Genomic DNA, 26,009 nt, shown 5'->3' with positions numbered 1-26,009 from the left:
TGAGGCAAACATTCCCTGTTCAGTCAGTGATTCTCTCAAAGGCTCTTTCATTCTTCTGTTCTTCCATGTTTTATTCAGTGTGGAAAATCTTAGTTAATTGGTCTGGAGTTGGCTTTTCATGGCTGTTTCCTTAACAACAGGGGAAAGACCCCTTCTCCCTCCCTTTTTTTTTCCTTTCCCAAACCCTGCCCATTTAAGGCTGTACCACTTTTTTCCCCTTTCCTCCCTCTAGCTCTCTCACTCTCTTTACATGTCTTTCTCCGTTCTGAGGACTCTGTGACAGCTCTTCCTGCTGCTTGTAGCGAACGGCTGAAAGGGAGTGAACACGCGGCTGCTTGTAATACAAACTCAAGCCAAGTCACATACGCAGCTGAGCAGTCATTGGACGGGACCCTGAAGACTCTTCTCAGTTTGGGCTGCAACGTATTGATGCCGTCAGTTCTGGACAAAACTTCCCAAAAAGTCTTATGAAGTGTGTGATGCTGTAGGAGAACAGTTTTGAGATTTTCTATGAGGTACGTTTCTGACCTTTCAGCATGCCATATTATTTAGTGATAGCTATTACTTTATATAACTTTAGTAAACCTGTTGCACTGTATGAAAATTAATAAGATGTAAGAAATTGTTCTCTTAGTCTCTTAGAATAGTCTCTTTTTCTGAAAACATGTCTTGAGTTTATTTTTCTATTATCAATGTTCTTGTTTTGAGCATAAACCTGACTTTGTAAGACTGTGTAAAACCTATTACATCCTAATAACTTAAGCAATTTTGCTTTTACAGAAAGTGAATAATTTTTATGCTTTGATATTTTGTTTATATAATTTTTTTATTTTTGATATATACAACTAAAATGCATTTTTATTTATTTATTTATTTACATGAATGTGATGCTGAGTGTTGTAGAGCTCTGGCACATGTCACATCTCTATGAATTTGTTGACTCATATGCTCATGAATCATGTCCTGTAAGGTTATGATTTATGAATCCGCCAATCAGTGATATTCTGTGCAGATGGAAGTTATTTTAGATCATTTTGCACTGCATGAAGCATGTGTGTATATAAAAGTTCTGGACAGAAGCATCCCTAATGTAACTGAGTTGTGTTAGGGCCAGAGCTGCAGCTGTAAATTGGTTAATGTTTTATACTTATAAAAATAAACACTCAGTAGTGTGCTTATCTGTGGAAAGGTCAATAATAATGTAACGTGACCAGGTGGCAGAGGTGAGGGCTTCATGCATGGCTGATGTGTTTCGTCAACTAAAAGGGGTTTCCTGTACAAGAGCCAAGTGAGTAGTTAAAAGCCTGTGTTTGCATGCCACACCTTTTTAGTTATTAAAAATAAACCATTTAAATTGACCTTTGACATGAAAATCTATTGAAATGAAAGTCTCACACCTTTGAGCAGCTGATTGTTAAAGTCTTTGTTTGTTTTGGCGTGCAGTGTTAGTTTTGATTTATATTCCGATGGAGAGATGTACAAAACTCGCAGCTGCTTTTTGTTTAGCGATGGCTGACTTGTGTTCAAATTTTTTCGTTTATTCCTGCTCTGAGCGTCTGCTTTCTTCCTCAAACACTCTCCACTGTTGATCAGTGAGCCACCTTATCTTCTTTAGTGCTGGTAGATAATATAGTCTGTTGATTTAGGGAAGGTCAGGGGTTAGTCTCTAATCTAAATGCATTTGTAAATCCTGCTGTATCCTCATTTTTGTGATGAGATGACTACAGCAACCCACATATTCACAAAATATAGTGCTGACTAAGTAATCATCTTATGACTTTTGATATTATGTTAATATTATATACATATTATATTGCACTGCAAATCTTAATTTTTGTGCAATGAGCAGCTCGAAAGTAATACAATATTTGTGTGAGACCAAAATATATCAGACCAAACAAACTTCCCTTCCACTCTCAAATGAAATATGGCACCATTAGATGTGTTGAGATTTGATGTCAATGACATTTGGTCACAAGTATCAGTGGCATCAAGTGACACTGATGTGCACTTTTACTCTCTGACTACATTTTGATATATATGTTTAATTCTGCACACTCTCATTGGCTCTCAAATGTATTACCTCTCAAATGACTGATTTGAAGACAGGGAAGGGCTTTGCTATGCCTTATCTAAGTTTGTTTGATTCAGAGGAATATTTACACTGACACTCCTTTTGCTCTGAAGATTTGAAAAGTTTAATGACTATGTCAGTCTGTGCTTTTAAACGCCTCCCCAACATTCTTTCTCTCCCCATCTCTGTTTTTATAAGCTTGTGGATTTTGATTGAGAGAATAAATCCAACAATACAGCAAACCCCAGATAATATAGCACAAAATCTCATCTGAGTGGTATGCGTTTGCTCAGTTAATGCCATTGGCTTGATTTACAAATGCATGGAGAGTGTCAATCTTGTTTAATGGAGCAATATTAAAGTTAAAGGGAATTAGTAAATACCTTGGAATGAGATTGAACATGGGTGTGTTTAAGTTAAACATCATTCATTCTTTGTATGCTGTTCTTCTTTCTGTTCTTTTGTACATATAAATCAGGTAAATAAAGCTATATATATATATATATATATATATATATATATATATATATATATATATATATATATTCAGTTCAATATTTTAAAAGTATCTAAAATATATCAAGGTTTCCAAAGGTTTTGAACATTGCTAATAATAAATGGTTTTCAGCACAAGATCAGCCATTAAGAATGATTTCTGAAGGAACATGTGTCACTAAAGACTGGAGTAATGGCTGCTGAAAATTCAGCTTTTCAATAAATTACAAATTGCAAATTGCAATAAATTGCAAAAACATTGTACAATATTGCTGTTTTACTGTATTCGTATATAAATTCAGCTTTTGGCATAGGATACTTTTTCTCAAAAACAATATTTAAAAGTTTATAAAAGTTTACAAAGTGGTTTACAGAAAACATAAATAAAAAAAAACATTAATTTCGGAAAAAAGAGAGAGAAAAAATTGTAATAGAACTTAATAAAAATAAAAAAAAACTAAGAAAAGTATCAGAAACCTGATCAGTAATTGGTTACTCCTAAATTCCTTAGCCAATCACAGCTGTCTTTGATCTGTTTGCTCTCACAAACCTGAGTATTTGTGCTATGTTAATGCTTTAATAAAGCTCTGTGGGCAGTATGGGGTTAACAATGCCCACCCATCCATGGGAAAGATGGACCACATGTTTTGTGTCGTACAGTAATCAGAGGTCTACATAATGGATCCAACATGTTTCTTGGGATCTGCAAAAGCTTCCAGGCTCAGATCGATCTGCAGATGAGATCATTGTGCTATTTGTGGAGTTTTAGAACTGGGATCACCTGAGGGTTAGTTGTCCCATCACCCACTAACTCTCTGTGCTTTTTACACCGAACCCAAACAAGCAGGAACAAGACTGCAGATGCACGCGATTAATTAAATCCAAATAACTCTCGCTCTCATTTTCATAATAGGTCTCCTTAGGGTTTTAAAACTAAAACAAGTCTTAATTGCTTTTATTTTGGGGTTTTAGTAATGAGTAGAGACTGTGTTGCGTTCTCATCCATTCCCACATTCCCATATAGAGTGTTTTGGCCCTGTTGACCCTAGAGGTGGACTGGAGCCAAAGATCAGTGTACATGAAACACACATTATTAAAATAAGTGTTTTTCTACTCTGCATTTGCATAGAAAACTATTGAGGCTCTTTGGCTCCACTGAGACACACATCTGGTCCACATTAACACCCAAGAGCACAGCCTCCAGCCACACAACCCCCACTGACACCCCAGGCTGGCAAATACAGCCTCTGTTATATTGGGATCATTGAATGGTATCAAACACCCAACATAAGAAGAAAGGCTTTTAACGTTTAGCAGCATTATTGAAGTTTTGAATTGCGTCCCAATTCATATACTGACACTATGCACTGAATGTACGTACAGGACTTTGTTGATGATAGGGAAGTATTTTGAAGTATGTATACAGTTTGTCTGTGTTGTAATGCCACTGCAGTGACATAAAATTGCATCTTGTGTAAATATTAGCATTAAGCTGACTTCATTAGCCTACTTAACCTTCATTATTACTTCACTTTTCAGTCCATTTGTTTAAAAACCATCAATTTTTTTCAACTGAAAAGAGAACTTCACAAACTTTTTATGTAGCTGGACATGTGATCTCAGAGCATGTCTGCCCACATGAGGGGACCCATTAAAATAATACAAATTCATTTGATTGTTTATTTAATTTATTTATAGTAGTATATGGCTGGTCATGTGATCTCAACTTGTAAGATCCCATGAGGTGACCTGCATCATGTGAAAATATATATATATATAATGATGTATTTGGGGTTAGTACGATTTTTAAATGTTTTTGAAAGAAGTGTATTTTGGTCAAGGCTGCATTTAGATTTTTTTCTTTGGATAAAAAATACTAAATATTATATATAATATTATGAAATATTTTGATAGTTTAAAATAATAATTTTATAAGTAAGTATATTTTAAAATGTAACTTATTCCTGTGATGACAAAGCTGAATTTTCAGTGGCCAGTACTCCAGTCTTCAGTGTCACATGATACTTCAGAAATCATTCAACAGTGTTGGGGAAAGTCACTTTTAAAAGTAAGGCATTACAATATTGTGGTACTCCCTAAAAAAGTAACTAATTATGTTACTTTTTATGGAAAGTAATGCATTACGTTACTTTTGAGTTACTTTTTAAATCTGGACAGGGCTTGCTTGCTGGTTTTTAATATAAAAAAGTTCTTCTTTTACAAATATAAAAGCCATTTTCACAACAAAAGTGATGTAAATTCACTTCTATACAATGTGGTGCAGCTCAAACAAATTGCATGAAGAATATTACACATGAGAAGAAAGTTCAACACTTCAGCAACAACAAAAATGAAACACAAATGTGTTATTTTTGCTCAGCATGGCTGAATTGGATCATCGAATGTCAGTAGCAAAGACATTGGTTAATAAAATGGGGTTAAATACATAAAAGATATTTGTCTTATTTAACATATTTAATTATTGCAGGTTTGTATAATATTCTGAGTTTGCATTTATTCATTTTGACGAATACCGAATCTGTTTTTGTGCAGGTGAGATGAGTAATGTTCACATGTTCATATTTAGTCTTTATACTTACATTAAGTATCATGTAAGCACGCACACAACGCCTCTGAACTTGTTCTCGATTTCTCTCAACTTGGCAACACGAGAGCTGTCAGTCAAGACATGGGAAACAAAGTAACTGGAGTTGCTTATTTGAAAAAGTTACTTAAAAAAAGTAATCTGATTACGTAACTTGCAGTGCGTCACCCCCAACACTGTCATTCAATATGCTGATTTGGTGCTCAAGAATAGTTTCTTGTTATTATCAATGTTGAAACAGTTATGCTGCTTAATATTTTTGTGGAAATACTTTTTTCAGGGTTCTTTAATGAATAGAAAGTTCAAAAGAACAATTTATTTGATATATAGATCTTTTGTAACATTAAAAATGTCACTACTTTAACTTTTGATCATTGCATCCTTGTTAAATAGAAATAATTGCATGAATAAATGTCTTAAATCTTACTGACACCCAAACATTTGAGCAGTAGTGGTTGTATAATATTAGGCTATTTATATGAGTCTTCATCTTAAGTGTGCATAATGTTCAAAATATATTTATAAAAAAATAACATTACTTAATGGGGGAAAATATTTTTAAAGAGTGAGGTTTCTGCAGAGATTTCTGCATTTGAGGAAATTCAAGAAAGGAGCTTGTGTGGTGTTCGTTTAGTATCGTCTTTCTCGGCTGGCATGCGTCTTTAGGGTCAACTCCACGTTTGGTGCAGGGGTCAAGAATCTGATGGCAACCACATGTCTGACTTGGCTCCAAATGAAATATCCCCCCCAGTAAGAGCTACTGGCAGGAAACACAGTCCAAATGAGTTACACGGCTTAATCTGCTAGATTCTCTGTCAAGAGAAACAAGAAAGAAAGACACTCTACACTGTTTTGGAAATGTCACGGTGAGGTCCAGGCCTGTAAAGGAGCTCAAAATAATTCACATAGCAAATGCTTTTACCATGCAACCCTCCTGAGCAGTTTTACAGGCAACACAGCCAGTAGAAATGTGTCCAAGTTCACTAGTTGGACAGTTACCTTCACCGCTGAGGTTTTGGAACTTCCATCAAGCTTCTAACTTTGATTTGCTGAGACAATTCTGGACATGGTTGGTGTTCAGGTAAATCTGCCTGATGGGAGAAAATGAGACCCGAGGGGCTTGGTGTTGGCTGAGAGATTCCTCAGTCAGCACTTTTACAACGCCTTTGGACGGCTGTTTATGGAAAAACTCAAGATTATGAGGATGTTAGGATTGTAGCGTTCCGCCAAATGCAAAAGTGATGAGAAAAGCAATGTTTCAAAGTTTCAAATGTGCTTTCAGGGACACATTCTACCCCCCTCTCTCCTTTTTACAACATAGCTGTTTATGGGATAAGAGGAAAACATTTTCTTTTTTCATTTTTGAAGTGAACTTTTCATCTTAAAAGGACATTTTAGGAGAACAGACACTAGTCTGGTCATGATAAAGTTGTTTTGTACTGAAGCTGACAGAATAAAATAGTCATTAAGAGTAGTTTGTATATTGAGATTGCCTCCTCCAGCCTGTCCACAGTTTGGGAATAGTTTAGTGAGACAAAGAAACCCAATTATATTTAGATTTAAAGTTCTGTATCACTCACCGAGCCCTTTGCCAAGAAGACCACAAGTGGTTCAACCACTGTGCCAGGAAATTCCAGTGGCTCAAAGAACATTTCTAGTATCAAAAATATCCATTTGCTTGTTTTGGCTGGTGGTGTGTCATATGAACAAGAAGGCTGCGCTGGCTGCTCGTGTTATGTTTTTCTTTTGATATTGGTGAATTCAATTATAGCCTTTAAAGTCGTGGAGTAAATTCCGATCATGTTTGTGATGATATTTTTAAGTGTTTTACAATGAAGGAGTCTTTCGGTCAGGTTGTTTTTGACCAATGAGTCCCTCGGTGGTCAAGACTGAAGTTTCTGTTTAACAATTGCAGTAAAAGGAATCGCTCCAGAGATCTCTGGCCTGTCACTTTGTCCCCCACAACTCATCCATTTACGCTCTTTATTTGGACAGACATCTTAATGAGAAAAACAGAGAAAGAAATCAAGGGGTGCTCTCTTTGGGTATTTGCACTAGGAGACTGATCCAGGGGAAGGAAAGGCTATTGTGGTGTTCTTATTGTGGAAAAGACAAGAATTATCACCAGATATGACAGTCTCTGGATTTCCTCTGCCTTTATACAGACAACGATTCATTTAGAATGAGTATTTCTGGACTTTACCCAGGCTTTGTGATATAGGCAGTGTTTGCTTTGGCATTCGCTTGTCTTTTCTTTATTAAATCAACTGTTCAGTGGCGTGCAAAAAATTAATGCATGATTGCTTTATCTGTAATTCCAGCATTTTTTTCCTCTCTCAAAATTATATATGGAGAATCTGTGTGCTTTTCCAAAATGCACAGAATGTTTCAACCTAAGCAATGGACAATATTAATTTTTTCATGAATGAGAAATAATACAAGCAGAGTAAAGTCTATTCAATCTTGTGTTTCTTGGTGTCAGTCATTTAGCCAAAGCAACATTTTATACTTTCAAAAAATATTTTGTATTATGTTATAAAACTGGTTTGAATTTGTAGTGGACGAAAAACATGGTGTTAAATATGGTGTCTAACCTGACAAATGTCAGAAAAAGTAAAAGCTGCTGAAATTTCAGCTTTTCCACCACAGGAATAAATTACGCTTTAAAATATATTCAAATGGACATTTGAATATATTACAGTAATATTAATATTACAGTATTACAGTCATTTTAAACTGTAATAATATTTCACTTTTGAATGGTGGTGTACCTTATATTAATAGATACATTACTATAAAATATTAAAGTTTTTTTCCAAGTTAAAATATTATTTAATAAGACTCTAGGAACCTGACCACATGGGTTTGCACCAACAAGAGATATTTTTAAGGGTCAAATCAGGTAGAAAGAGTGCCTATAGTTAGCTCAAGCCATTACATTATGTTTTCAGAGCCTTATTAATATCCCCAGATGTCAGAACATACATTGGTATTTTATTTCCCCTTTGCTTTGTCAAGTTTAAATGCAACATCTGCTTTGGAGCAGAACATGAGGTCAGAGAAAGAAAACCGCTGATGTTGGAGTGACAGGATCGCACGAGGGCAGGAGGCCTGCAAATAATTTCCTCCTCAGGGGAAAAACAAAACAAACAAAACAACACGGCAGGTTAATAGGTGTTTAGATAGACTTTAAACATGTCATTAGATTCCACTTAGACATGATGACTGTGCTGTGAGTGAAGAGTTAAACAGAGCTAGTAGGGTGAACATTTTTCTGGAGTTAATCTTTCTAAATTTTCTGTGTTTTGTGTAACTACATTATTCTAATTTTTATTATTGCATATGTGTTATGGACTTTCTGGATCAGCCACTGCAGTAATTCAGACAGGAACCCAACAGGAGCATGCATTTTGATCCAGCTTCCAAGTGAGATATGTTCATACAGTCTCTCTTCTGGGTCATTTCTGGGTTTGCCATGTGGGTCAAAATTTGTAATTATCACTGGCTGTGGTTTCTATACATGTTACGGTTTCCTAGAGTCAGCTAGATCCAAATCGGCACTGCAAAGCAAAGGGGCTTTACTAAATCAACTCTGAAAGAAACCTCCTGCTTCTGCAATTTTTTCACACCATCTGCCTATGAAATATTTCAGAGCTTGGGCCAAATGTCTGGAAGCATAGCTCCATAACTGGCACAAACTGAATAATTTAGGCTAGTACTGTGTAACATATGAAGAAAGCTGACAAAAATGAACACAGAGGTTAATATTGAAACATTTATTCATGATGCTTCTGTTCAGCCGGTTCACGCTGTGATCTAATTCAGTTCACTCCTGCTAAGTTTGAGAACTCATTTATCATGTAGTGGATTCCTATCTGGGGTATGATTTATTGCATTTTCATAGATGAAATGTGAATCTGTTTTAGGCCGTTAGATCTCAAGCTGACTTCCATTGTGCACCGCGCAATCTGGTGCCTTACATATGTTTGCACTGAAGATGCCTCAGTGATTTTAGATGTGATGTGGTCTGACAAGGGTGTGCATCTCTCTCTCTGCGTGTGTGTGTATTTGCATTTGTCATTGTGTAGACGAAGACCCAAGATATTCTGAAAACACAAGACCATAACCAGAGTGAGAAGCTTGATCCATCTCAAAAACAGTGCACCATGAGGAGTTTTGTAAGGCCAAATTGTAAATGCTGTGATAATGTGTAATTACGTAGTCGTTTAAACCCATTTAAATCACTGAGTTTGCATACTTAAACAGTATGTGTACAGCAATGATGTCACAGACAGAGAACAATAGTGAACGAGAAAAGCCAAAGTCAGCAGGAAGTTCTGTGTGACTGTAGTGGATGGGATAAAAAAGAGGAGTGGGGGACACAGGAAGTGTGGTAAGATCCGGCAGGCGCACATGACCCCAGTGCTCCTCGATTTCTGTGGCGCCTGCAACGCGTTGTGGCTTGAGATGAGAACCAGGCGCAGAACTGTCATACTGTCATAGGGAGGATATGTTTGTTTGGGGTTATAAATATAACCTGAAACTCTTGCCCTCATACTGTATGCGAGGGTGTGGCTGTATTTGTTGGTCCTTGGAAATATGAATCTTCCTTGGGAGTTCACATTTAGGAGGGAAAAGAGTCAGAGAGGAAATACACTACGGATGCAAACAAAACAGGAAAGGAAAAGGCTGGAGATGTATTTGAATGGACGTCATTAGTGAAGAGTAGTGTATCATGTCCTTTATTCAGATAAAAAAGAATCTGACTACTGGCTACACAGAATTAGGTGGAGATTTGTAAGGGAAATGGGCCCCACTAGCTCTTGGCAATACTGACCTTTCGACCTCACAACAGGAGCTCGCAGGGATGGGTTGTAGACTTCAGGATGTTTTTACTGAATAGTTATATATAGTGTGTCTATGCCGTGCTTCACAGTGTCAGAGAATTTGAGAAGAAAAGCTTTGTGATTGGTTAAAATGCTCAGTTTGACTAGTCTGTTACTTTTACTTTTGAATCAGAAGCCTTTGGCCTAGTTTTTGTTTGGCCTGAAATTCTATTTATTTATTTGTTTGTTTATTTGTTTTTTTTTTATTTGTTTTTTTAAAATGTAGAATTTAACATTTATTCTTTATTTAAAAATGTACCTGTAATTTTATAATCTAAATATTTACAGCTAATTTAACAGCCTTTAAAAGCAAAACTGTTTTTGATTAAAAAAAAAAATTAAAAACCTGAAAGAATCTATAAAAAAGCATGACCTTTGGCCTGAAATTCTTGCATTTATTTATTAATTTATTAGAATTTGTGATTTTTAGATTTTAGAATTTTTTCTTAAATTCTGAATGTGTTTTTTATTTGAAAACTTACTATTTACAGCTAATTTCACCTTGAAAATTTTAGAATAAAAAAATCTGCTGATTTAATTTTTAAATGTGTTTTTTTTTCAAAATTTGGAATGTATTCTTTATTTGAAAACTTTTATAATCTAAACATTTCCAGCCAATTTCACCTCTAAAAATGTGGCCTTTAAAACAAAACTGTAAGAATCTACAAAAAATTATGAGATGAGATATATCAATCTTGCTAATTGCTTCTTTTTTTGTGATTTTCTAGCTTTATACAGCAAAATAAACTAATCTATTAATAAAAACAACAACAACAACAATAAATACTGATTACAAAAATATGAATTTTGCAGTGTTGTTAGGACAGTCAGAAACCACCCAGAAAACATTAGCAATGCCCTAAAACCACTTAGCATTCACACTTAAGCATGTGCTGAAAACAAGTACCAATCACCTTTATCAACAGTATTTTAAATTTATCCTGTAGGGCAGAAAACACAGGACAAAGCCAGGATGAATGTGAAAAGGAAGGAGATGGATTTCTTGAGCAACACTATTGCTGCTTATGCTCACATTAAAGGTCAGTGCTTTTTCGATGTTTCACATGCAAACTCATATGAATATGTTCCAGTGACTAAACTACACTCTTTTCTCTATCTATCCAGCCAATCCAGAGAGTTTTGGCCTTTACTTTGTTATCGGTGTCTGTTTTGGCCTGGTGCTGACTCTCTGCCTCCTGATCATCCGGATTTCCTGCAAGCCTCGGACCACTACGACGCCCCCCACGCCGGAGAAAAAACAGCTGAAAGACTATAGTGAGGAGGAGGAGGAAGACGAGGAGAGCGATGATGAGGAGGAGGAAGATGCAGGAGGCCTGGACTCCTCCATCCGGCACAGCACCACAGAGATCCCCATGAGCAACCATCTCATCACGCCGGACGGGACACTGAGCAGGAACGTGTTCACCTCAGCCGAGGAGCTGGAGCGGGCACAGCGATTGGAGGAAAGGGAGAGGATCATTAGGGAAATCTGGAGAAACGGACAGCCGGACATCCTGGGAACAGGGACGGGCACTATTGGAAGAGTGCACTACTATTAACACTCCTGGACATTTGACTGGCTGAGTGCAGTACTTTGAAAGACTGTTAATGGACAGCATTTGCAAAACAATTGTATATATTGATGTTATTGTAATCCTACAGACCACGGGTACAGCTGTTCTGTATGCAACATTTGGACCGGGCAAGTTGCTATCAGTCCCTAAGTCATGGTGCTTATTGAAAAGTCATTTTAAAGCGCAATTTTAGACTTTAACATCTGAATTTATGTTTAGAAATTATATGTATATTGTAGGTGATTATTAGAAGCTCACTGAAAGCAAATGCACTTTTGCACCATGCCATTTTACATACATCTTTTACTTGATATTTTTGTACTCTTTTTTTTTTTTTTTTTTTTTTAAGTCCTCTATGTCAAATCATGGCTACATGGCAATATACACTGCTGTTCAAAAGTTTGGGATCAGTATTTTTTTTAAAGAATTTGAAAAAATTAATGCTTTTATTAGGCAAGGATGTGTTAAATTGATAAAAAGTGATAGGACGACATTGATTTCCATTTTGAATATGCTGTTCTTTTTAACTAGGACATCTGTTTACAACATTGATAATAAATCAGAATGAAAATAGAAAACTTGTTTTAAATTGTAATAGTATTTCACAATATTACTGTTTTCTCTATTTTTGATCAAATATATGCAGCCTTGATGAGCAAAATATACTTCTTTAAAAATATTAACTCTTGCTGATCCCAAACTTTTGAACGTAAATGAACAGAAATTAAAATTCGATGCAGATGAGAGAATTATTTTCATGATTTATACTAATTTGTCTCAATGAATTTTAAAAAGCTAAATTCAATTGTTTTCAATGCTACAATGAGAAACAGGCATCACAACATTAAAATGTATGTTATGAAACTTACTACTACTTTGCAACGTTATTTTAAGATTAATTTTGTGAGTTGGATAAAATTAAAAAAGGGGATTTTTAAATGAGCATACACAACGAAGAATCCAATATTGATTCATTTTCAAAATGTCTTAATATCAACTAATAACTGATATGGTACCAATATACAGTATATTGTACATTCCTAAATAAAGCCAAAAAACATCCTGCTCAACAGGAGTCCCAACTAACATGGTTATACCAATCAGCAGATGCAGTTTAAAGCAAATAAAGGGTCATCGATGATAAAACCCTCAGAGCCATCACAATATATCAGTAACAAATACCAAATTACATATTTGCACACCTGATTAGTCAGATCTTTGTGTATTTTACAATACATGTTATGGTTTTTTTGGCTATGCCATCAGTCATTTACAATAATCGTTTTATGGCATAAAAATTTAAATATTAAAATAAAAACAATTATGGCCATGTGATGTTATTGTATAATTTTATTTCTAATTAAAATTTCCTTCTAGCCATGGAATGTGGAATGATACGAATAGATAATGGCAAGATTGAAATATTATTGAGCTTTACATTCATTGAAAATGTTGAAACCCAAACAATTAGACCAAAGCGTACCAATAAAAAGTGTTTGCATGGGACAAAATGCTACAATTTTCTAATGAAACAACTTAACTATGTCAACTTGAGAAGTGCTCATAGGACACCTAATATGTAGAACCCACATAGAATCACAGACGTGCCTGAAAAAGTCAAGAATTTGTTTTGATTGATGGTACTGTCATCACTGTAATTCAACCTACAAACCTTACAAACATATTTTTATATTATTTGGAATTAGTCTGCATGACATTAAATACTGTCCATTCCCAATGATTAGTCAGACTATGAGAAGTTAATGTGTTCTACATGCTTTCCAGATGCTGTTTTCAGTCTAAAGAGAAACTAAATCCGCACCTGTCTCACATCACATATTCACGTTGGAAAAATGGACTTTCAGTTTCAGTTTTTAAAGCTTTTAAACAGCATTTGCTGTGTTATAATTCATCACAAATTATCTGGAACCAATCGAATTGTGTTTTGTGTCATTTCATAAGATTATTTTCAATCAGGTTATGGGGGTTATGAAAAGTAAATTAATATTTTAACATGCTACGTTCGATGATACCAGTTCTGTATTTGTACATCATTGATACACAAAAATAAAGCCATCTTGTTTCGTTATCTTAACAAAGACTAAACATTTATGCAATAAAAAAGGATGCCAACTCGTGTTTATCAGAACATCTCTGGGCAAATCAGGCTTGGAGCAAAAACAAGTGGAACTACTTATTGATTATTTGCTACAGAATATAACCACAAAACAGAAATATATTAAAAATAGAAAGTGTGTATGACCTTACATTATCCCTGAATTTCCATGAAAAAAGAGGATATTGGATATCTGATATTTACACATTTCAAAATGCACATATGTCTTAAGAAATGAACGCCGAGGACTCCCACAACCAAATGAGCTGATAAGCATTATATGAGAAAACCAGAAGACTTTTGTAGTTCTGCTCTCTGATTTAAGCTCTGGCTTCTGATCTGCTCAACCAGGAATTCATCAATCAATCAGTCACATGTGCCGGATTTCCATTCCCCCAACATCTTCATTCAGCAGTATTTATGTCCATGTCCCAGAGAAGTATCACTGGGGGTAGTGAAATACTCCTGGAGTTCATTGCTCACTGTTTTTTCCTCAGAGCCTCCACCTCATCCTATAAATATATATATAAAAAAATATTTAATAAGTTGTTCTTGAGACTAGCATTAAAGTGAGACTATATTTGAATTCTACAGCATAAATAAATAAATGGAGGTAAATAAATAAATAAGTTAAGAAATGACATTGTTAAAAGTAATTTTTTAAGTTTAACTGCCAGATATTTAGCTATTTTATCCTTAACGACAACTGTTATATGATTCAGATGTTTTGAGTTCAAACAAGTTGTATTTTTAACTCATTGCTGCTCTCTTGAGGATGAAGAGGGTACTTATCACATGTGCCATTGGCAGCTAGATTTAATTTGGAATGCAGGATTTAACTGTATTTAATTGAATGAGAAACTGTGATGCAAAAAAAAAGAATCACTGCAATCTACTTATATTTGTTCTTTTTTTGTATTTTTCCTCTTCTTTCTTTGTTGCTCAAGCAATTTAAATAAAGCTTGCCCTAATTCTATTATACTACTTTGAGTCTTTTGAGTAAGTAAAGCCATAAATATGTGATTTGTGAATTACAAGTCATAATTTTTAATATAGTATTTATGTGAACTCTGCAAGTTTGTTTTAGATGCATATCATTGCACAGTGAGACTTGACTTATCTGCATGTAATAAACCACACAGAATAGACTCAAATCTCACCACTTACCTGTAATCGTGTTCGTTTTTCCGTCTCATCCTTCAGTTCATCTTTAAGCTCCCTTATGTCTCTCCTGGTCATTAAAGAGGGATATTGCAATAAGAGAAATGTGTGATATGATCGTTCAGGTGTAGTAGTTAGGAGGTCATACTCACTCGTGCTGTGCTTTGAGGAGATCCAGTGACATGCGGAGCTCTTTGAGCTCTGTCAGCACAGAGGCCAGTGAAGCGATCTCCTCCTGGGCCACAGCTTTGCTTTCAGTCGGTGTCTTGGGTGGTGATGTGGTTTTAGCTACCTGGTCTGTCTTGGTGGAAGGTGATGACTGAGGTTCTGTACCCTGTGAGAAAAACACCAGCAGCTGAGCAACTGAGGGATGAAGAGGGATATAACTTCCAGGAAAAGATAAAAAAAATGTTAACAAATCCTTTATATGTACTCTACTGTTAATAAGGGTGCATTAAATTGATAAAAAAAAGGTGTCAGTCAGGACTTCTACATTGTTACAAAATATTTAAAAGGAAATGCTGCTCATTTGAACATTCTATTCATCAAATCCTGGAATAAATGTATCATGGTTTCTATATTAAGCAGCACTAGTGATTTCAACATTGATAATAAGAAATGATTCTTGAGCACAAAATGCAATAAACTAAAAAAAGTTATTTTAAATTGTAATCATATTTCTCTGCATTTCCTGTATTTTTCATCAATAAAATGCAGCCATGGTGAGCATAACTGACTTATTTTAAAAACATCAAAAATCTTACCGACTTCAAACTTTTGATATTATATTCAAGACATGTTTTATAGACAAATATAATTCCATAATGTAATATCAATACGTTTCCAACCTTTGGTAACACTTTAAAACAACTTTCATTAATGAGTCCTTAAAACATGATATAATGCTTAACAGATCAACAGTTTATGTATTTTCAAACATCAATATATATGATAATACTGTGTATGAATCACGTTTTAAATATTTGAAGGCACATGAGCTGATCTGATCTGTAAAGCATTACATAATATACTAATAATATGAATGAAAGTTATTATAAAGAGTTATCCAAACCTCTGGAATATTCTGTGGTAACCCATCTTTCTCTGCTGAAGTTTCATTGTGGTCAATTTCAGCTGGAACCTTTATGAAAAACAGATGTCATTTGAATTATTAATCAAGACATTAGAATGTATTACGTGTTACTTAAGTCATTTAAAAACTAACTCTACTACATCTATATAATTGTTTTATATATAATCATGATTAATTATTTTAATTGGTTGACAGCCCTAATTTTTAATTTGTTAATTTTTATCATCATTCTTCATGCACCACCCTTGGCATGATTTGGCTTGAGTGGCACACCTCAAGTGTGATTAAGTGTTAATACTTGACTCATTTTGTAGTAATTCATCTGTTAAACTGAAATCAACTTCAAATCAACTCAAATCCTGACACGTGTACAAGTGTGTTAGGCTCACTTGTGCTGCAGAGGTGAGGGCTGTTGGTGGTCTTCTCTGTGGAGGTTTGGCTCTGTTGGCTGTAGGATGGCTCAGTTTCTCTGAGGACACATCTACACCATCAAACTGGTCAGGGGTCTTCTCTTTAACCTCTTTCTGTACTGGTGAAGCTGGGGGCTGTTGTTTAGGTGAGACAGGTTGTGGCTCTTCATTTCTAAGAGGGGGAAATATGCATTATGCATATTGCACACATACAATAGATTCAAATACATTTCAGAAACTTCCAAGTACTTAAAACACACAAACACAAAGCAAGCAGGAGCCACAGATTTTCAACATAGTTTCAATTTAATGGCATCGTTCTCTGCACTGAAATCAAAATAAATGTCTAATGTGTTTTAGAGTGCTTTTTTCAAACAATGCACCTCCTTGATTTGCTGTGGAAAATGTAAGATTAACTGTTAATTGACTGTAATGTCTTAGTTTGTGCATGCATTTCAGTCAGAATGACTTTCTGTAAGCTCTGCCTAAAGACACACTCTCACTCAGAAAAACAGGAAACAGGCAGTTTGATTTGGTTTGTTTAGTCCCTCAGCAGCTCATAAAATTTCCATTGCTCTCTACAAGACTGAGCATTCACAGGCCCTTTAGAATGACACATAAAGCTAAATGATCATCTAATGAGGGGGAATTCAGTCCCTTTAGCATAATAAATCTAACCGATGCAAGGAAATTCATAATTTCATTTATCTGGTGAAATAGTGAAAACGTCTGTGTTTCAGATTTCTTCTATTTTTGGCATTACTTGTGATGAAAAGCATCACAGAAGGTTGTATGCTCAAAGATGATTTGCTGAGGCATCACTTACTTTGGTACTAGTTTTATGGGCTTCTCCTTCACTGGTGGTGGTGGAACGGGTGGTTTGTGCAAACCGGGCAACTTAATTTTTCCAGGTGGGTCACTTCGAAAGTCTTTTGTGTCACCTGAGCAAAGAGGAGAGATTGCAAAGACAAGAGATAAATATTATCATAACTGCTAAATTTCCTCAGATAGCAGTGCTTTTATATGAGCTCAAATATTTACTGAAGTAATAAATGTTATACATGTGTAATTTAAATAAACATTTAATAAAGAAAATTTAGATGTGCGTTTACTATATAATTCAATTATCAAGACATGATGTTACATTGTAGCATTATTTACAGGTGTGTTCAGAATTATTACTTTTAGTCTCTGTCTTTGTGTTCGTGTCAGAGCTGTTCTGGTCCATCACTGGCATCTGGTTCACTGAGATATAAAAAGATTAGTTAGTTTTATGATGTTTGATCTGACAGTGGTGGCTCTATCCATTTGTTTTTTTTCCCCATAAGTTCTACTAACAACTCTTTAAAAATGTAACTTACAAAAAAATCTTCACCCTTATCAATTTTGCTTATTTTTTGGACTGTTATCTCTTGTCCAAAGATCACCAGAGGAGGTCAGCCTGCACCCTTGAAGCAATTTTTGCTGCCATTTTTTCATAATTTGCCCTTTACACACTTTTAAAATAACAGCACTTTGAAGCATTCTCACAACTACACGGGTTACATGCTGGAGGTCTCAGTGGCATGGGAACAGGCAACTTTCCCTGACAAATGAGCAAAAGAGCTGGCCTGCTGTTTCCTGTGGCTACACCAAAAAATCTCATGGGTTCCCTTAATAAACCCATATGGGTTCAAGTATTAACAGCCATTAAACTGTCTTGCAAAACAACGAAAAAAAGGCCAGATCTCTGTTCTCATTCAGAATGACTCTTGTGAAGTCAAAATCAAACAAGACATTAAAGATAAAATCAAAGATCTTAGCAAAGCCATAAATATCACATGTAATTATTTTGAGTAAACATCCTCTCTCATACAGAACATTGTTTTATCTACCATCAGGACTATACTATGACAAGATCTGTTCTTTTGAAACCAAATCTTCAAAAAAAAAGTTAAAAACCACATTCTGTGACTTTTTCTAATTACATGCAGTCAAGCGACAAGCGACATCCACTGCGAACACATCTAGCACGTAGAGAACATGAAAATCCAAGAACTGAAAATACTGAAGAATAAACAGAGTCTATACATACCCTTTGAGTTTTTTCAGTATTCCAACAATACAACCCTATATTCATATGAAGGCGTTTATATATTGCGAGCACAGGGGTGCTCCACTTTGCCCTTGCCTTTCTCTAAATTCTGCTCACATGACATCTCTTCATGGCCTACAACTTCCTGTCACAGCCCCACACAGCTGCATCAGTGTTTCTTAAAGCAGTTTGTGGTAATGAGTGTGAAGTCAGATTTAAAACTTAAGTAATGAACAGAGATTCTTGCACCACATTTCCAGGCTTTTAACACCATTTTAATACTGTTACAGATTACATTCTGCAGAAAACAACATATGATCAGGCTGAGGGGAAATGTCTTGAGTCTCATGCTCGAGTGCAAAACAAAAATTGATATGAGCAAAAAGCCTACTTCCTGTCCTAGAAATGACAGTTGTCAATAACAGGTGCCGCAGCTGTATTTAACAGCTTGTAGTTTCCATCAGATAATTTTTGTGAACCACCAAACATAAGCTAATATTAAACGAACAAGATGCAAAGTTGTTAATTCCTCAGAAAAGTATAAAATTTCTACTAAAATACCATATAGTTTAATAATAATGGCTGTTGAGCACTGTATAGTTAATATAATGTTCATAAAATGTTTATATGTGACCCTGGACCACAAAACCAGTCTTAAGTCGCTGGGGTATATTTGTAGCAATAGCCAAAAATACATTGTATAGGTCAAAAATATTGATTTTTCTTTTATGCCAAAAATCATTAGGACATATTTTGTAAATTTCCTACTGTAAATATATCAAAACTTATTTTTTGATTAGTAATATGTATTGCTAAGAACTTCATTTGGCCAACTTTAAAGGTGATTTTCTCAATATTTCGATTTAGTTTTTGCACCCTCAGATTCCAGATTTTCAAATAGTTGTATCTTGGTCAAATATTGTCCTGTCCTAACAAACCATACATCAATGGAAAGCTTATTTATTCAGCTTTCAGAATAAATCTCAATTTTGAAAAATTTCAATTTTGAAAAATTATATATATATAATTCTCTCTCTCTCTCTCTCTCTCTCTCTCTCTCTCTCTCTCTCTCTCTCTCTATATATATATATATATATATATATAGGTGTGTATATATAAGTTAAAAAAAGGCACAAACTTCCTCTAGGTAAAAAAAAAAATCTTAGCAGTGTCTGTCTAATAAAGGTTGTGTCTAATTTAAAAAAACTCAAGAGTTTTTTTTATATGATGAATTTCAGCTTAACTGTTATTGTGTTTATTAACTGGTAAGTATTTATTCATGTCTTTTGATGAACTATATACTTATTTGAAGAGGACATCTGAGTTCTTTATAAAGACAAAGCAGTGGACAAAAATTCTAATTTTATATTACAAGATCCAGTTTTTCAAGGTTAGCATAATTGTGCTAGTGTATAACTTGCTAAAAATGGAATACTAAAATAAAGATGGATAAATACACTACTTTCACAAAACAGAAAGTAGTAATTTATTGCAAAAGCAGTTTTTTAAAAAGTAATGGGGTCATGCCATGCAAGAATTAAACCTACAGACTTTAGTTTCGAATGGACAGTAACAAGTACTTTAAAGACGCCCTTGACACGTGCCACTACAGGTTTTTTATCAAACCAGCTCACACACTCCCTGAAATCTTTTAATGCTATTTCTAGCAACATTTCCACCTACGTTTGATATAATCTGAAGAAACAGACTTGTCGAACCAGCCCTGCCGCTATGACAGGTGTTGACGTCTTACCTGCGTTTTTCTGAGAGCCACGTCTCACCGGTGGCTGCCCTGCATTTTCAGTCTGCGTCAGAAACGAGAAATTGTCAACAAAATATAGATTAGTCCTCCTGAACAAGATAAAGCTCACACTCTTTCCATGCAGGAGGAATCCAGTCACTGTTTTTAGTGTTCCTCTCTTGTAATGGAAACCTCTGAGTCAATCTCTTTTAATAATTCCAAAGTAACAGGAAGAAAATGCAGCCATGTATAGACCACAGTTAGCCTTCTTGTGTAATCACAGACAGAATCAAGGTATTAAAAACAGATTTATAACCTCCAGTTTGTTCCATCTTAAAACAAATTAAGCTATTTGTAAACTAGGGTGAATGTCCTCGGCCTAAGATCGGTTTTCTTAGCCAGCGCATTACTAACAGCCCAGAGCAGTGTTGACAAAAGGGAGACTCCCATTCTCTAACAGTGCACAAATGGGCCAATCATGAGAACATTTCTCTGTCCCACACTCACATGAAGGGCATCCGCTGGGATCACCATGACGAAGTTATCAGGAAAAAAGCCCCTGCGTCCGTTCAGTTCCCCCTCCCACCAGCCCTCGTCCTCAGCAGACTTTAGGGAAAAGAAAAAGAAAATAAAAACACAAAGCTGAATCACTGACCAGAAAAAGACACAAACTTGTATATGGTGTATAAACAACCAAATGAGGAGGTAATCAGTTATGAATACACACATATGAGATCACTCAAAGTACATTTTTTTTTTTTAAGAAATGAATACTTTCAGTAAGGATGCATTAAACTGACCAAATTGACAGTAAAGACATTTATAATGTTACAAACATTTCATTTTCAAATAAATTCTATTCATCATAGATTTATCACAGTTTTATCACAGTTTTCCATTTAGAAATTAGAATTTAAAATATATTAAAATAGAAAACATTTTTTATTGTAATATTAGCAATTTGAGCATAAAAGACTTTGAATGTTCTTCTGGTAGCATAAAGAACAGAACCATAAAATAGCATAATTTCAACTCAAATTAATTTCATATTTATTTATTTGTTAAAGGGATAGTTCACCCAAAAATTTACATTTTGTATTAATTTCGTTCCATCGTCAAGTTCTTCCAAACCTGCATGTTTCTTTCTTATGTTGAACATAAAAAGAATGCTGGTAATCAAACAGTTAGTCCCCGTTTACCTTCATAATATTTCTTTCGCTACTATGGAAGTCAATGGGTAATTATGGGTAATAGTAATTCTTCAAAATATATTTTTTTGTGTTGTTCAACGTAAGAAAAAAAAACTTATACAGGTTTGAAATGACATGAGGGTGAGTAAATAATGACAAAATGAAAATTTTGGGGTGAAAGTAAAAGTTATTACATTGTAGTAAACATGTAATAAACAAGATAATGTAAAGGCATGCTGTCAAAATACAAAATGCACGCCTTTAGAATGATACAAAATTGTTTTGTGTTGGAATTCTAATCCTCTGATTATCATTATATATTTTGCTGTAATGACCAGCTGACTGTACATCGTTCACATACAAATCTGTTGAGGTAACTTTGTTTTTCTTTAGAAAATGTGCTGTGTGATGTATAAACAGAAAGCAGCTAGTTGGTCACAAATGACACACCTTGTTAATGACTGCTATGACGTCTCCCTTCTTGAGGTTTAACTCATCTTCGACAACAGCTGTGTAGTCGAACATGACCCGACAACATTCCTTAACTGCGGAGAAATTAAACTTGTATTTAGTGACTTATATACTGACGTTGTAATTAACTTATTAGCAAGTTGGGCTTTTCCTTAACAGACATGCCCGGTAGGTTTGGTGGGTGAATCTGAAAGCACATGTTGCTGCTCTTCTGGTATGAAGGCCTTAGGGAAGTCCTTTAAGAATAGATCCTTTCATTCACTGATAACTGCATATGCATTGTCTTAAGACTGTGTGTTCTCTGTCACTGTCTAACATGGGAATAGTGTTCAGCCCTCTTTAAGTTGAAGTGTGCAACCTCAAGAACCAGCTAAACAGCATTTAATTACTAAACCAACGTCATCTGTATGGTATGGCATGTTTTTAGACTTCTCACCACTTGATGTTTTTCTCCTTAAACTTGGTCTCTGTTGAACTTTTGCCTGTATGAAAAAAATAATAATATTATTACTATAAATAAATTATAATATAATATAATATAATATAATTTTCACCTCTTTATTGAAGATAGCTTCAGAGAGTTTAGGCCTGGATTTGATTTCAGTTGTCTTGCTATCTGCAGAACATTAAGAGGGTCCAGTAAGACAATAACAAACATACAGCACCCTCCATAATGTTTGGAACAAAAAGACTTTTTCATTATGTTTTATTTGATTCTTTATTTACTTTATTCTTTATATATTTACTTTATTTATTAAATAATGCTTTAGTACAGTTTGGTTTCACCAGGGAAAATACCACACTTTTAATACATAGTCCAGGCATTTCATGACACTTTACTGTTTAGAACCAATGGCTCCACAGATGTTTGTGATTACTCAACCGTTTAAATTGTCAGTTTTTAGTCTTTGTTCTAGGCTACCGATACAATTTGGACTGTTATTTGCGTTTGTTAACATAAGTATCAGAGTTTTGCCAGTAAAAGTGAAGAAGCGATTGTGAAGCTGCTTGTGAAGAATAAAACAGTAAGCAATATCAGACAGCTAACCAAAATTCAACCAAAACAATCAGACATGTCTGACAGAAACACTTCTCAGGAAGCATGTGTGGATTTGTCCTCAAAAGACTTCGCAAGACTACAAAAATACCACAAACATAGGATACTCAAGTTACAACAATCTTTATCACAACAATTATGGAAGGCACTGTATCCACTGTGAAGAAAATCCAATAAGATTATGCATGTTATGCAAAAGAAATGCAAGTTCCAGTTTTAGTGTACAACCTCACCTTTTGAAGGGACCAACATTTCCTTGACAAAATTTGATGGAAAGGCTCCTATTTGGTTATTTTTCTTTCCCATCCACCACCCATCTTCAATCTGCCAGACAAAACAGAAAGAATGGCAGAATAAATATAAAATTTCATTAGGACACATAAACATTTCCCAGATACATTTTCTGATGGGTGTTTTTATCCAATATACTGTGTTTAACTGGTATACATTTTGTCATAGAGAGAGAGAGAGAGAGAGAGAGAGATTTGGGATGAACTATTCCTTTAACGTTAACAAGGATGATGATACCACTTCTGCTCACAGAAAGTTACTGCTATACGAAACCACATAAGACTCTTGTGAATGAAGTTTCTAGAAATGTATAGAACTTCTCACCTCTCTGAGAATCTCGATGGTCTCCCCGACAACCAGCTCCAGCTCGTCCTCGTGCGTGGGGGTGTAGGGAAAAGCCACCTCACATTTTCTCGTCTGTTCCTTTGGTTTCTTCGCTGGAGCGATGAAGTAAGTGGAAAACATATGTAACATGTCAACACGTTAAAGTGTGAGAACAAACTGAACTGAACTAGACTGCAAAAGCACTTCCAGCTTTCACTTTTACAAGTACTTCACTTTTATGACAAGCTCTGTTTTATGGCGGATATAGCCTATGGATTTTGGTGGGTATAATTTGAGACCGGATGTGGAGGCACAAACCTTTCATTAGCCTACTTATTTTAGTCTAACAAGTCGGGATGCTTTGGACAGCTTCAGACGCTCAAGCCTGTGGTTTCGGATGTAAACGTTTAAGAATCTGTCACTGAAAAAAAAAAAACATCTCCACCACAAAATCTGAATATTTGAAAGAAAACATATGTTATTGTAGGGGACTTTGATTCATCCAAGACTCATTAAAGATTCACTTTTCTGCAGGTTTACGCCAGGAGATGTTTTTGAGTATATGAGCGAGTCATTTGCTCAACCGATTCATTCGACTCTTGAAAAATGCGAGTGTCAATCTATTTGCATGACTTTTATCAATCTATTTTATCTTTTGCTACACTAACCTTAGTTTAATCATGGTATTTATAGTAAAACTTTTGGCAATACAAATGGTAAACAATACACCAAAAACAAAACATGGTTACTACACTTTTACTATGTTTATCTTATTTCTTATTTAACTTATAATGTGAACTTACATTTCCTCATGCTTCTTGGCTCTCTGTTGCTGTCCCCTATTAAGTAAACAGGCACTTCCTGTGAGGAGAGAATAGCCATTTTAAAAATGACCATTTATGGCTACTAAGAAATCTATGGAAAGGGTACTCTAACAGGTGCAGACCTTGACAAAGTTGCTAGGGAAAATGCCTCTCTTTCCTCTCAGCTCTCCTTGCAGCCATCCTTCCTCTTTCCCCTTTGAGACGTTCTTCACTACATCCCCCACATGCACTGTCAGCTCATCTGACATTGTCGCCACAAAGTCCAGAAGCACGAGCACGTCTAAAATGGACGGAAGAGAGATGAAGCCATTGGTGGTTAGTAAACTGGAGTGTTTTATGAAATATGTAATATTTTGGCATGTAAATTATGTTTTCAGCTACTTATAAGTATCTCAAATACATTTTAACATAGCCATTCTACAGATTTTTCACTAAAATAAATGCAGATTTCATTTGGGCCAGCTATGATGTTAGTCTGTTGCACTTTCTCAATCAGCCTTGTCTTTTATGAAATACTTACCCTAAAGACAAATGCATCTAATTATATGAAAGACATGAAAAAACATGCCAAAGAGATTGAAGTGGTAGGATTTATGTGACCATCAACTGCAATACTGGAGCAGGACAGCCATGAGCAATGTGTTTCAACAGGCTTACAGGTATGTGAGTTGAACCTGAGAGATTTGAACTCAAGAATGCATAGCAGTACAAAGAGCAGTTTGCATGATTCACAGTGGAATTTTATCTTATTTCCGTTAAGAAACTCTTTGTGTGTTTTATCAGTCTAAATGTTAAGCCTCAATTACAGGTAGTTTATGATCAGGTAAGCTAAAAAAAAGCAGCATTGTAATGATGTTGGTGTCATAAACTGTCATCTCAATAGTAAATCAGTAAATAAATAAATACATTCAGCTATGGGTAATTGTTAGTGATAATATTAAACTCAAAAATATGATACAAAAGCATCTCAGTGTAACCTGTCACTTACTTGTCGTTTATTGCTTACTTATCAAAATGATGTTGCACTCATTATACTACACTGGCTACTGTATATAGGCTATACATAATCACTATATATGTTTCTTCTAAAATATACTGATCTTTCCATTAAAAAGCCATAGATGTTGGAATGGCAATAAAAATAAATAAATATATCTATACATAACCCAAGTACCCCAAATACCACAGCTTACCAAATCATAACAACCTTTTTGAAACAAAGTTTAAAAACTCACCCATGGCCCCTTGAAAGCTGTTTTTAGAGCACCTGCAAGTCTGACAATGACGATTCTGTTCAGTTCTCAAAGTGTCATGGAATCCCTGCTTAATTTAGTAGTATTTAGTGGACCGCCTTCTTTCTAGTCAAACATTAGCATTGTTGAAAGAAAAAAAATTATTAGCTAGCCAAGACACGTTATACCCTGAGAAGGAGAGATAGAAAGTGTGTAACAGGTGAGACAGGTTTGTGTTGGTATGAGCATTCTGGTGTCACATGTCACAGCAAAAATGACTGACAATACTGTATGTGTACTCACTTGAAAGGAATTCAAGGAAAAGCCTGATGTTTGAATAACCTTGATTTGATAGGAGCATAATCTTAGTTAAATATGAGTGTGTTGATAT

General features: G+C 35.1%; 2 protein-coding genes across 5 annotated transcripts; one reads left to right on the top strand and one right to left on the bottom strand.

Moving 5' to 3' along the window:
- Positions 1-250: 250 nt before the first annotated feature.
- LOC306887435 (protein eva-1 homolog B-like) lies at positions 251-12,963 on the top strand. Of its 3 annotated transcripts, XM_079445142.1 has the most exons (4): positions 251-515; positions 9,263-9,352; positions 11,008-11,100; positions 11,186-12,648. In XM_079445142.1, exons 3-4 carry the CDS (start codon positions 11,034-11,036, stop codon positions 11,617-11,619), a joined length of 501 nt encoding a protein of 166 aa, XP_079301268.1. In that variant the 5' UTR covers positions 251-515; positions 9,263-9,352; positions 11,008-11,033; the 3' UTR covers positions 11,620-12,648. The 3 variants fall into 3 exon arrangements, with proteins under 3 accessions (XP_079301268.1, XP_079301267.1, XP_079301269.1); XM_079445141.1 differs by lacking the exon at positions 9,263-9,352 and having other exon boundaries at positions 253-515; positions 11,186-12,963; XM_079445143.1 differs by lacking the exons at positions 251-515; positions 9,263-9,352 and adding an exon at positions 1,190-1,288 and having other exon boundaries at positions 11,186-12,497.
- LOC306887434 (SH3 domain-containing kinase-binding protein 1-like) lies at positions 12,589-25,865 on the bottom strand. Of its 2 annotated transcripts, XM_079445139.1 has the most exons (17): positions 25,622-25,861; positions 24,509-24,666; positions 24,366-24,423; positions 23,563-23,675; positions 23,181-23,271; positions 22,445-22,506; positions 22,327-22,372; positions 21,870-21,964; positions 20,737-20,835; positions 20,242-20,293; positions 17,597-17,659; positions 17,241-17,355; positions 16,394-16,586; positions 15,984-16,052; positions 15,064-15,245; positions 14,918-14,981; positions 12,589-14,262 (listed from the first exon to the last, which is right to left on the bottom strand). In XM_079445139.1, exons 1-17 carry the CDS (start codon positions 25,623-25,625, stop codon positions 14,230-14,232), a joined length of 1,497 nt encoding a protein of 498 aa, XP_079301265.1. In that variant the 5' UTR covers positions 25,626-25,861; the 3' UTR covers positions 12,589-14,229. The 2 variants fall into 2 exon arrangements, with proteins under 2 accessions (XP_079301265.1, XP_079301266.1); XM_079445140.1 differs by lacking the exon at positions 15,984-16,052 and having other exon boundaries at positions 25,622-25,865.
- Positions 25,866-26,009: the final 144 nt, after the last annotated feature.

Source organism: Barbus barbus (assembly GCF_936440315.1).
Source record: "Barbus barbus genome assembly, chromosome: 21".
NCBI lineage: Eukaryota > Metazoa > Chordata > Actinopteri > Cypriniformes > Cyprinidae > Barbus > Barbus barbus.
The sequence above is the reverse complement of the archived record's forward strand: the minus strand, read 5'-3'. Positions and strand labels throughout refer to the sequence as shown.

Bases quoted from the DNA above. Each gene is read 5' to 3' on its own strand.
- LOC306887435 (XM_079445141.1), top strand. From the start codon at position 11,034: ATGAATGTGAAAAGGAAGGAGATGGATTTCTTGAGCAACACTATTGCT. The intron at 11,101-11,185 runs GTCAGTGCTTTT...CTATCTATCCAG, and splicing joins TGCTTATGCTCACATTAAAG to CCAATCCAGAGAGTTTTGGC.
- LOC306887434 (XM_079445139.1), bottom strand. The intron at 21,965-22,326 runs GTGAGAAGTCTA...ATTTCTCCGCAG, and splicing joins AAGGAGAAAAACATCAAGTG to TTAAGGAATGTTGTCGGGTC. The intron at 14,982-15,063 runs GTGAGTATGACC...TTTAATGACCAG, and splicing joins CTCCTCAAAGCACAGCACGA to GAGAGACATAAGGGAGCTTA.